The 11,517-nt window shown below is 43.2% G+C and overlaps 1 protein-coding gene across 2 annotated transcripts; it reads right to left on the bottom strand.

The window, feature by feature from the left end:
- Positions 1-371: 371 nt before the first annotated feature.
- Positions 372-10,051, bottom strand: LOC138683342 (small conductance calcium-activated potassium channel protein 2-like). 2 transcript variants are annotated; one of them, XM_069775033.1, is made up of 3 exons: positions 8,955-10,051; positions 8,237-8,332; positions 372-997 (listed from the first exon to the last, which is right to left on the bottom strand). In XM_069775033.1, the coding sequence occupies exons 1-3, from the start codon at positions 10,047-10,049 to the stop codon at positions 575-577; spliced, it is 1,614 nt and encodes a 537-aa protein (XP_069631134.1). In that variant the 5' UTR covers positions 10,050-10,051; the 3' UTR covers positions 372-574. The 2 variants fall into 2 exon arrangements, with proteins under 2 accessions (XP_069631134.1, XP_069631135.1); XM_069775034.1 differs by lacking the exon at positions 372-997 and adding an exon at positions 3,869-4,104.
- Between the last annotated feature and the right edge of the window lie 1,466 nt (positions 10,052-11,517).

Raw genomic sequence — 11,517 nt, 5'->3', positions numbered from 1 at the left:
GAACGTTAATATTGTTGAAGTTTGAAATAGCTGACCATAGAAACCTCACCAGGAAGTTACCGTTTTTTCTATGTTTTGTTTTAAGAAACTAAGGAAACTGTCATGGACACCAGTTGTGCTGCTTGGAAACCCCCTTACCCTTCCCATCTCGATTTGAGTATCGAAGATCCCAATCAGTAGAGCTAAGTGAAATTGACCAATGATTGTTTTTAAATAAGAATATTGATAAGGTTATATAATCAAAGGACCAATCATTTATAAAGGTTAAATTTAAGAGCGAGCATAGTATGCATTTTTATGTAAAGAGCTTATGTAACAATGACCTGACAGAAAAAGTCTATAAAGACTGATGGATTTTGATACTAAGTTGGACACGCCTTTGGAGGAGCGATCCCCTCGTGTCCCCAGCGCTGCAATAAACGAAGTGCCTGCTTCTTAACTTCACATTGGTGTTAAGGAGTTTTATTCTGGATTTCGGCAACAGCTCCATTCCATTAAATATTTAGGTCCTTCAAATACAAAACCAAAGAAGCAAAACGAGACAGACAGACAGAACCAACCAAACAGAACAACCTTACCTTTCACAAGCTCGGACAGTCCACGCAGCAATTATCCATAATGAGATACTAAAAACCAACAGTACAGTTCCCGGACATATTGTCATTAAGGTCTTCATAACAAAGCGGGTATTGAAGTTTATCTTATTTAACGCCCCAATGCTTCTAGATGATGCATCAGTGAAAAGTTTGCTATGCAAAAGCATAACTCTAGCAATAAGATACAGCCTTAAGAACATTGGTATAGATAAAATAATATCCACATCAGCTGTTGTTGTGGATGGAGCATAAGAAAAGGCAAGCCGGGCTGTCCACGTGAACGTATAGTTCCCAGGTATGGGATGTATAGCACATACAAGTATTTCCAAGCAGATAAAGAAAATACGCTCATAAGTCATGGCTATCCTCCAGTCATCTGCTCCATTGTCCACCATGAATAGCTGAAATGATAAAATATAAGGTTAACTTTAGTATGCCATTAACAAACCCTGTTATAATTCCATTTTAAAATACCATCTTTTCAGAGCTGCTAATGACCACTGAAACCAAAATAAATACGTGTCCTGGTTTCAGCTGGGATGTAGTTAACTGTCTTCCTAGTAGCTGGTACAGTGCTATGTTTTGAGTTCAGTACGTGAAGAATGTTGATAACACTGATGTTTTCAGTTGTTGCTCAGTAGTGTTTAGACTACAGTCAAGGATTTTTCAGCTTCTCATGCCCAGCCAGGGCACCTGACCCAAACTGGCCAACAGTGTATTCCATACCATGTGACGTCCCACCTAGTTTAGGAACTGGGAAGTGGGGGGGGGAGGGATTCGCCGCTTGGGGACTGGCTGGGTGTCGGTCGGCGGGTGGTGAGCAATTGCCCTGCGCATCATTTGTACATTTCAATCCTTTTATTACTACTGTTGTCATTTTATTAGTATTATCATTATTAGTCTCTTCTTTTCTGTTCTATTAAATCGTTCTTATCTCAACCCAGGAGTTTTACTTCTTTTCCTGATTTTCTCCCCCATCCCACTGGATGGGGGGGAGTGAGTGAGCGGCTGCGTGGTGCTTAGTTGCTGGCTGGGGTTAAACCACGACAATACGCCATTTCAGCAAATGACATTACTAAGTCACTACTAAGTGAATGTCATTTTGGTTAAGCCAAAAAGAATGGTTTTGTGCACTATTTTTAAAACTGTACATGAAACTGAATTTCCAGATATTATTTACTAAGATTTTTTCATATTTTTGCTTAATTGCCATTTTTGATAAAACAAAAAACTGTGCCAATTTAAACCTCATTCCTTCAAAATCAATTGATTATTCAAAGTTCATAAAATTAAGAAGAATTTAAGAAAGGTTTTTCAGGATGAAAATCTAAATTACAAATTTAAAATACTTTCTGCAGTACAGCATTAAGACTTCTTTAGAGCACATCAATGCTTCAGACCAGAAAGATTATAGCTTCAGTAAAGCCATTCAAGCTTTCTTCAAACTTCAGGTACCAATATAGACTAATGCAAGCTGCAAAACCATCCAAGAAACTACATAAAGACTCTAAAAAAATAACTCATAGTGGAAAAAATCAGTTCAACTATACCTCAACTACTAGCAATACCTGAACTAGCTGTTTTAAAGCTAGGTTGACCATGTCTAAATGAACTGTAGTCACACCTGCAAACACCAGAGTAGCCTAGGCAGCCAGGTGAGGTCTATTAGTAGCTGAAAATTAAATGCACATGTATGTAGGTCCTTGCAGAATCAAAGCCTTCAGTTTACCACCCAGGAATAAAAGTAATAAAACACTTCACACTGTTTAGTAAATGTTGTTCCTGAAGATTTACTAATTAAATACTTAATTGAACAATATTTGTCACTAGTAGAGAGTAGAGCTATGCAAGGTAACTTTTCAAAAAAGCAACAGGAAAAGACCTTCGTGCTACTTCACTTCCAGTCTGAATCTAGACAAGGCTGTTCAGTAATTATGTAATTGGAAATAAAAAAAAATTTTGCAGGATTTTTAAAATTAGACTATTCAAAAACTTAGAAGTAATTTAAGGAGTGAGAAGGTGCAATACACAAAGAATGTCCTTCTGAACGTAAGAAAAGTACTTCCAGCATGCTACGCAACATATACAGGGCCAAACAAGCAATTCCTCATCTGCATTGCTTTTTGCCCCTTTCTATCCTTCAAAAGTTTAGAAATGCAAGCCTGAACTCTCAGTATATGTCCGTTAGAGATCCAAAAACACATTCTACATCTTCCTCCCAACACATTCAGTTTGTCTTCCAGAAAATTGCTCCAGTTCTTTGTTTAAGAAAGTGATAACAGTAAGTTAACTTTATTGTAGTTGGAGTGACACTAAAAGAAAGAAAGAAGTTAACCACAGTAAGAAATAAACAAAACAAAAAAACCCAACCCAAATTCTTTTATTTTTGGGCCTGTTTTTTGCTCCTTCACGTTCCTTCTCTTTATCTTAGGTATAGTTCTTACCTCCACTGCAATACTATTAAAGCCAAAGAAACATAGTGCTGAATTAAGCTGTAGAAACACACTCAGTGAGCACTTACACTTTCTTTTGCCTGTGGTCTTTCTGAAGACTTTGTATGCTAGATATAAAAATGAAATTCCTACTGGTAGGAAGGCAATCTATCTATTTATTTATTACCAAAAGACAGTTGGTTTGCACTTAGCAAATGTACTATTTGATATAAAGGGCAAAACTTTCAAAATACAATGAGGCTCAAGTGCATTTGCTTCTTGTGACTAGTCTGTAAATGCTCTCAGTCAGATCACACAAATGGTAAAACAGCTGTAAAGAGGTCCAGGTATTTAGAGCACCCAGAATACAGATGAATAGCAACCAGTTTAACTGAATATGAGATAGATAACATCAAATCCCTCAAATGTTGTGTGGTTTTCTGAAGAAAAGAATAAACGAATGACACAGCTGACCATTTCAGTTCTCAGATACATATCAAATACATGTTAAATCAGCGGTGTTTTAAAATTTCTTTTAAAGTTGCAGAATATGCTGGAAAAGCAATGGTCTTTTGTCGTCCCTTTTTACCTACCATCTTCACAGATTTCAATATGAATACTATATGCAGAAAGGCAATTCAAGAAAAATGATACCTTAAGTATTGATTTGATTCAAAAGATGGGAATAGAAGAATGTTGAGTTAAACTTAGACATCAAAATTTGATCTTACAATTTTCATAAAAGAAAATTATATTTAATCATTTTTTAAAAAACTTTAGGATATCATTATGAAACATATACTTAAGAACATATTCAGTTGTCAGCAGAAGAAATCCTAATATGCTACAAAGAAAGAAGTTTCTCAGTAGTGCTAAGTGAAATGGGTTACGTCTGCAGGCACAGAAAATCCTTATCAACTTCCCTTGACTTCGGCTAAGCCAATTGCTTCTAAGAAAAATAATATTTGAAAGTGATAATGTCTTCAGCTGTCACATAATGAGATTTAGGTGGTGAAAACACAGAAGGTAGAAAGCACCAGAAGCCACAGAGGACCGCAGATCCAGGACAAATATTCCTATTTAAAAAAAATAGTAACATTTCAAAATCATATTTATGAGGTAAATTTCCATACAAATCCGTGTCTCTCAATTCAGTCCATGAAATACAGGAATATCAAACATTCTGGAACAAAATAGGCTGTGGATAACAAGTCAATTGGGATGTACTGAAAATAGATAGAAATTAGTACAGGATTTCATGTACATTTTATATGCTTGAAATTATGCAACCTACTAAATGCAATTGTTAATTTTTAATTTGGAAAATGCAGTGGTATTTGTGCATTCCTGCTTGCTTGGTTGTGTACATTTACTATTCGGAAAGCAAGGAGGGAAAATGAATGAAGGAGAGAAAGAACAGCTGAACAGCACAATTTAAAGGGGGGTGAGTGGGTGTATATTTTTTTATATATATATATGTATATATATACCCTCTCAGCTGCTTTCAGTCAATTCTGTTATAATAACCATGCATTCATTTTAAGATGCTACTCCCCATTCAAATGGGGAATGATGCTAGTAATAAAGAGAGAACAAGCTCTTCCTATAAAATTGAGTTCTGCAGCCTATGCAGAAGGCCAAACTCCAGTCAAGGTCAAAGATGTTACGCCTGCTCATAGCTTTCAAATTTCTTATTAATTATTAGCCTAACATTGAAATCTAATTTAAGTTCTTCATCAATGTTCTGTAAAGCTTCTTCAAATGCAGAACTACCATCTACCTTTACTTAGCCTGCACTCTATAAGACAAATTTTCAAAAGTTATTTTAATCTGAAATTATATAATGCATTTCCAACATGTGGTATGTAAAAAATAAGACATGAATCTTAAACTATAAATAAACTTGATGTTTCTAACACCACACAGTATAAATATAAAAATAGATAGCACATCATAGATATTAATGGATGTTTGTGTATTTACATAACAATTTGTGTTAAATTCATATAACACCAGATTAGAAAAAGAGAAACAAGTTCAGAGTAGACAGATTGCACACAATGACAACTTAGATCAGAGACTCCCTGAAGCTACTTAAAAGAAAAGTAGAGAAATTAATTTTGTAAATCATTAGTATATCAAAACAAATTCCTAGCAGGCTATCTGAGGATGTTGGTGAATGCAAAGTACAAGGAAATTGGCCAGTTTCTTTACAATCCCGGTAGAAGAACAAATGTGAAAACAGTATCACTGCTCTGCTATAAGGAATAAAAAGGAAGCGATAAACAATGATAAAGTAGCATCAGCTGTACGCCTTGAGGCATTCCTTGCAGAAGGAGAATCAACTGTACTCACAAAGGCATTGTGGCGACTGTTTAATTTAAAAATCCAAATTTTAAATGGTTAAATACTGGAGTCGCTTTACCCTTATAAAAGAACTGATGGAACTATGACACAGACTAGCAAAATATAGCCTCTGTGGCTGCTGTTCTACCAAATTTTTGACCAAACACTTTTCTATAGCTTCTAGTCCCCAAAATAGCACTTATGCAACTAAAACCAGCATTACAGTCCTCAGAGAGGAAGAAGGTATTAAGTACAAATGATTGAAAATCATATGGTGGTTGGAGAGAGACATCTCAAGCCTTTCCCTAACTAGGGGATGAAAAACACCTTCTTCCATCATCAGAAGGCATATAATCAAATGGTCTATAAATTATCCAAAGGCCTGTCCTCAATCTTGGAGAGCCTGTAGGAATGCCTGAGGACTCTACATCCTGAATACAGTGCCACAGAGCAGAGAAGTTAGTAAGTTTAAGTCTTATATAAAAGCCATGAGGCATCAAACACCTTCTGCACGCAAAGCACAGAAGGCAAAGAATAATGTTTTTCACAAAACTACATGAAAGCCTTGTTATCTTATATTTTCCAGAATGTTTCCCACATCCAGAGTTAAGACCAAATTTTCTAGTAGGCCATTAGAAATTGATCCACAAGATCTTGTGGATAGAGCTATCTACATGAATGAAACATTCTTAGTTTGTTCAAATGGGGAAGTTAGACTATTCTATCATTTCATACATGTATATGCACATACACACACACACACACACCCCCAATTATAAAAATGCCAATTTAAAAGAGTGATTGTAAAAGTCTGGTACTTAGTTTCATCATAAAAATGATTTTTTTTTTGCATAGTATATTTATTTAAATTTGGTGTCTCTATGCAAAATGAGTTTTTCATGGTTATTGATATCTTGCTATACACACTGTGTATGTCAGTGCACATAAAGAAAATTTCATGTTAATGTGTGCTGGTGGCTAAGTAGGCTCGAAATGCTTCCCTCAAAGACAGCATTAAATCTGACCATCTCAGGAAGAGATGTGTAACTGAGGCTCAGGCTACTTATGGTCTTTGTGTACCATATTTTCCAATGTGCAGCATCAAAAGCTGCACATTAAAATACACCTGAATAATATACATCATAGTTACTATGACAGGGCACATGCAGAGAGGAACATAGCCACAACCGTTTCAATAAACACGTGTGTGTTACTCAACACACTTATCAGGTTTGTCCATGTCTTTTTTAACCTCTGTCCCTCAGATCATTATAAAAACACTAGCCCAAATACTCTATGAGATAACAAAGAAAGGACACGATCACATAAACTAACATAAGGTTAAATTCTGCCTCCCCATATTTTCCTTCTGTTCTAAATCAGATACTGACAGTATTCTTTTTTGCTTTCTCTCGCCAAAGATATTCTGAGGCATTGCTCAATATTTTTAAATGCTACAGGCCAGACTTTCGGCTCTATCATTTGTCTCAAACAACTGTGAAATGGCTTAATCCCTGACAGCCTGTGGTGCCAAGGAACCATTACAACACTCAGCAATTGCTGGGACATATGGAATTTCTTTTCATGTAGTTCTCCCTGTATGTATGTGCTTCAGGGACCCAAAGAGGGTGAGATGCTCCTAAAACTGCCATTCTTTCTTCCCAATAACCTTCTATGCAGGTGATAGTGTCAAGAAGTGACATCCAAAGACTCCAAGGGGGGAAAAAAAAAAAAAAAAGGATGCTCCTAGATATCCAGATTTCTTCCCCAGTGCTATAGAGTAGAAGAAACTCCCGAGAAAAGCATTATTAAAAAGATATTTCATGAGGCAATCTCCTGCTTTAATTTAGTTTGGACTCTTGATGGAACAATCACTCTTGAGCTTCCTCAGATTTTTAAACAATGGGGAGATATTTACTTATATGAATTTTTATGAGCCTTTGAAGGGTACTATACAATTCTTAATTTCTCTTTTTTGTTAATCGGTACTGCTGAAAAAGATGTTCTTGCCCTTGAAAACTGTCATTTCTGCCTGTAGCTCAAGGTATCTCTAATTAGACATAGCAAGACCACCAATGTATCTACAAATAAGGTATTTTTCACTTCAAAACTTTGAAAACTCTCTCTTATATGTTTCTATTTAACTGAAATGTCAAATTGTAATTTCTTGATCAAAAAAAAAAAAAGACAACTGAAATTAGAACTAAGTACCTGGGACAGGACATGTGACAGTATTTTTAGACTTACTCTATAGCTTTGTTCATTAAATTCCCCCTACCTTTAGCCTTACCTGTCTTGACAGCTTTCCTCTGTCACATTTCCTAGTGGCTGTAATTTCTATGGCATTAAATAAACCAAATCCAACATAAGGTTTCCCCCTCTTTTTAAATATTCTTCTAGTGTATGCTAGTATCTGAAACAGCACGGTGAAGAATACATACCTAGAAGTTACTGATGCCTCTTTCCTAATAATTAGCCCTGCTATCCAGAGAAAAATGCACAGCATGACATTTAGTCACTGGGAAATAAAAGACTGTTGCCCTACATCTGCTACAGAAAACAGCAGGTATGTCATAGAGAAAGTGTGCTACAACCTCAGAACTAAGTAATCCTACTAGCATAATTGCAGGTAACAGTCCCTAACAGGCAATGCTTCCTAGCATGAATGTGTCCGTGTAGCCTATCTTATTTCTCTCTAGGGATAAAATACATTCACTGAAGTTCAGGAAGCACTAAGTGATTATTTTTGTTTTCTGAATCACCGGGAAGTGCAAAGTACTTGCCACAATAAAGCCTTCAGAAAAACTGACTCTGCAACCACAGATATGTAAACGCTCAGCAATTCATAAAGTGAAACATTACCTGAATTTCCCTTGCATGGTATACAATAATGAGCCCAAGCAGGATAATCGTGGAGAGGCTAATAAGGCATTTTAGAGCGAGGGAATACAGAGACTCCTGCAACAGAAAGACACCACTGTCTGTCAGAGACCCACACGCACGGGACCGTTCCCGCCCCGCCGGGCTCCCCAGCCCCACTGTGAGCAGCGGAGCCCGGACTGGGAGGGGAGGGAGGGTCGCCTCGCCTTACGGTGTCGGGGCCGGGGGGTGCCTCACGGCGGGGCCGGGGGAGGGGGACACCTCGCCTCACGGTTGCAGAACCGCGGGGGGAGCATCTCGTTTCAGGGCGGAGGACCAGTGGGTCCCACACGGCGCTGCCGGGGGGTCAGGGCACCTCTCCTCAGGGCGAGGGACGTCTCACGGCAGGGCCGGGCGAGGGCCGAACAGTCCCGCGGCGCTGGGCTCCAAGAGAAACAAAGTGACGCCGGGGCCGGGCGGCAGCCGCCTTTCCGCGAGGACGGCGGCGCGGGGCGGCTAGACCGCACGGATTTGAACGGCTGACAGGAGAGTGCAGCTGGCTGCGGAGCCGCCTTCCCGCGAGCCGGCCTCGCCCGCGGGCCGGGGCGGGCACGGAGCCCGCGGCAGGGGCACGGGACGGGACGCGGGGGGGAGGCGTGGGTTGGGCTGCGCCGACGGCGCCGAGAGCGAGAGGAAGGCGGTCCGACGGCGTGGCAGGTACCTTCGTGTAGGCGCCCCAGGACAGCTCTGTCTCGATCACCATGACTACGATGCCGAACATGCCGAAGATGAGCGCGTAGTCGCTGAGGCGCTTGCGCTTCTCGAAGAGCGCCCGGCGGTGCCCCAGCTTGTAGCCGATGTTCTGGTTCTTCTTCTTGCTGGACTTGCCCCCGCCGTTGTTCGCGCCGCTGGAGCTGTAGAGCGCCAGGTTGTTGGAGTTGTTGTGCTCGGGCTTGGAGACCACGATCTCCGGGGCAGCGGCTATGGGGCTGGCGAGCGGCGGATGGAGCGGCTGAGACTCGGGGTCAAGCTCGTGCAGGTTCCTGCGGGATGAGCTCAGGTTGCTGAGCGGCCGCATGATGCCGCTGTTGTACCTGCAGCTGCTCATGGCTATTTCGGCGAAGGGGTTGCTCTCCCGACGCTGCTGGTAGTGGTGATGGTGGGTGCTGCCGCTGCTGACACTGCTGCTGGGACTGGCTGCTTGCTGCTGCTGCAGGCTATGGCACTGGTGGTACTGGTGGGGCTGCCTGGACGAGCCGGCATGGCTGGAGGGGGTGAGTTCGCTGACGTTCAACTGGCTGCCCTGCCGGGAGGAGGCGGAGAGCAGCGAGGAGTGAGTCCTGAAGGCGCCCGAGAGGGGTGAAGAAGTGCGGAGCAGCGAGGGCAGGTTATCCCCCGCTGCTGCCGCAGCGGCCCCATAGTAGGTGCAGTTGTTGCACTGGGGGCATGGCCTCTGCTGCTGTGGCTGCTGGAGAAAACTCTGCTTGTCCTGGCCGTGCTGCTGCCGCTGCTCGGAGCAGAAGCCCAGCTGGAACTGCAATGGTGTGTCCATGTCAGAGGCGTTAAAGCCGCAGGAGGACTCGATGGTGGTGGTGCACCCTGCGCAATGCGTTATGGTCGGCAGGGGACAGTCCTGCTGCCGCCACGAAGGGCCCATCCCGGCTTCCGTAGAATCCAGCCGCTGCGTCCGATTGGTCGGGTGGACCAAAAAAAGGAGCATCTCGTCGGGGGAGACCGGCTGCGGCGTGAGATCCCCCATCCGCCCTGCCCCCCCCCCCCCCCCCCCCCCGCGCGCGGGGATCCCGTCTCCCACCATTCCCGCAGGTAAGGGTTACCCCCGCCCCGCCGCCGGGGTGCCCCACGCCACAGAAACCCGGGGGGTCCCGAAGTGGGCGGGGAGAGCGCTCGCTGAGCTCGCTTCCGGGATCGCCCTCTGTGAGGAAAGGGCCGCCGCGGCGGGGCTTCCCGGCCTCGCCGCCGCCATACACATCTGCGCCGTCTCCAGAACATGGGCACTGCGCTGCGCTCCGGAGCTGTTCAGCCCCGCCCCGCCGCTTCCCGGAGACGTGCAAAACAGCAGCGCCCTCGCTCCGAGGCCCTCGCCGCGGCCCCGGAGAGGAGGCAGCTCTCGGGGCCTGGCGTGGCCGACGCCCAGCACAGAGAAGAGCTGGGCCAGGCTGCGGCCTCAGGCCGTGCCCACAGGCCATCAGAGAGGTCACAGGAGATCTTTCCTCTCCTGAAACTTGGGAGAGCCCAGGGCCCACTGCCCTCCAAGGGCCCACAGGGCCTGGGGTGGCAGCGAGAGCTAACCGCTCGGGGGCCATCCTTTGGTATTTGGTTACATATAGTAATTTCTGATATTTTTCAGACCTATAACAAAGGGGAGGATTTCTTTTGGCCACTCTTTTTCTGAACTAAAAAAGGAAGAAACTAGTCACTGGAAGTTTCATTGTTGCACTGGAGGCATGGGCTCTGCTGCTGCTGTGCCTGCTGGAGAAGATTCTGCTAGTCCTGGCCGTGCTGCTGCTTGGAGCAGAAGCCTGGCTGGAACTGCAATGGTGTTTCCATGTCAGAGGCATTAAAGCCATAGTGTGGACAAATAGAGGGGTAAGGGGATAAAAAGGGCCAGTTGCATGTAAATAGTTTGCTGGTCAATACGCTTGTCTGGCTATGCCCTGCGCCTGATCAGCGCAGTCTGTCCTATCTTCTTATTAAATTCCTTTCTGTCCTGGTTTCAGCTGGGATATAGTTAACTGTCTTCCTAGTAGCTGGTACAGTGCTATGTTTTGAGTTCAGTATGTGAAGAATGTTGATAACACTGATGTTTTCAGTTGTTGCTCAGTAGTGTTTAGACTACAGTCAAGGATTTTTCAGCTTCTCATGCCCAGCTAGGGCACCTGACCCAAACTGGCCAACAGTGTATTCCATACCATGTGACGTCCCATCTAGTTTAGGAACTGGGAAGTGGGGGGGCAGGGAATCGCTGCTCGGGGACTGGCTGGGTGTCGGTCGGCGGGTGGTGAGCAATTGCCCTGCGCATCATTTGTACATTCCAATCCTTTTATTACTACTGTTGTCATTTTATTAGTGTTATCATTATCATTATTAGTTTCTTCTTTTCTGTTCTATTAAATCGTTCTTATCTCAACCCAGGATGGGGGGAGTGAGTGAGCAGCTGCGTGGTGCTTAGTTGCTGGCTGGGGTTAAACCACGACACTTTCTAACTCTTTCCTGGCTGAGGGCTCTCTATTCTGTGTGTATGTGTGTGTATGGGGGTGTGAGTG

Source organism: Haliaeetus albicilla, chromosome W (genome assembly GCF_947461875.1).
Source record: "Haliaeetus albicilla chromosome W, bHalAlb1.1, whole genome shotgun sequence".
Classification (NCBI taxonomy): Eukaryota; Metazoa; Chordata; class Aves; order Accipitriformes; family Accipitridae; genus Haliaeetus; species Haliaeetus albicilla.
Note: the sequence above shows the minus strand (reverse complement) of the source record. Positions and strands in the feature narration are given on the sequence as shown.

Excerpts from the sequence above, each read along its gene's own strand:
- LOC138683342 (XM_069775033.1), bottom strand. The coding sequence starts at position 10,049 with ATGGTGGGAGACGGGATCCCCGCGCGCGGGGGGGGGGGGGGGGGGGGG. Across the intron at positions 8,333-8,954 it reads CCTGGGGCGCCTACACGAAG|GAGTCTCTGTATTCCCTCGC; the intron begins GTACCTGCCACG and ends TTTCTGTTGCAG. Across the intron at positions 998-8,236 it reads ACCATGCAAGGGAAATTCAG|CTATTCATGGTGGACAATGG; the intron begins GTAATGTTTCAC and ends TTATCATTTCAG.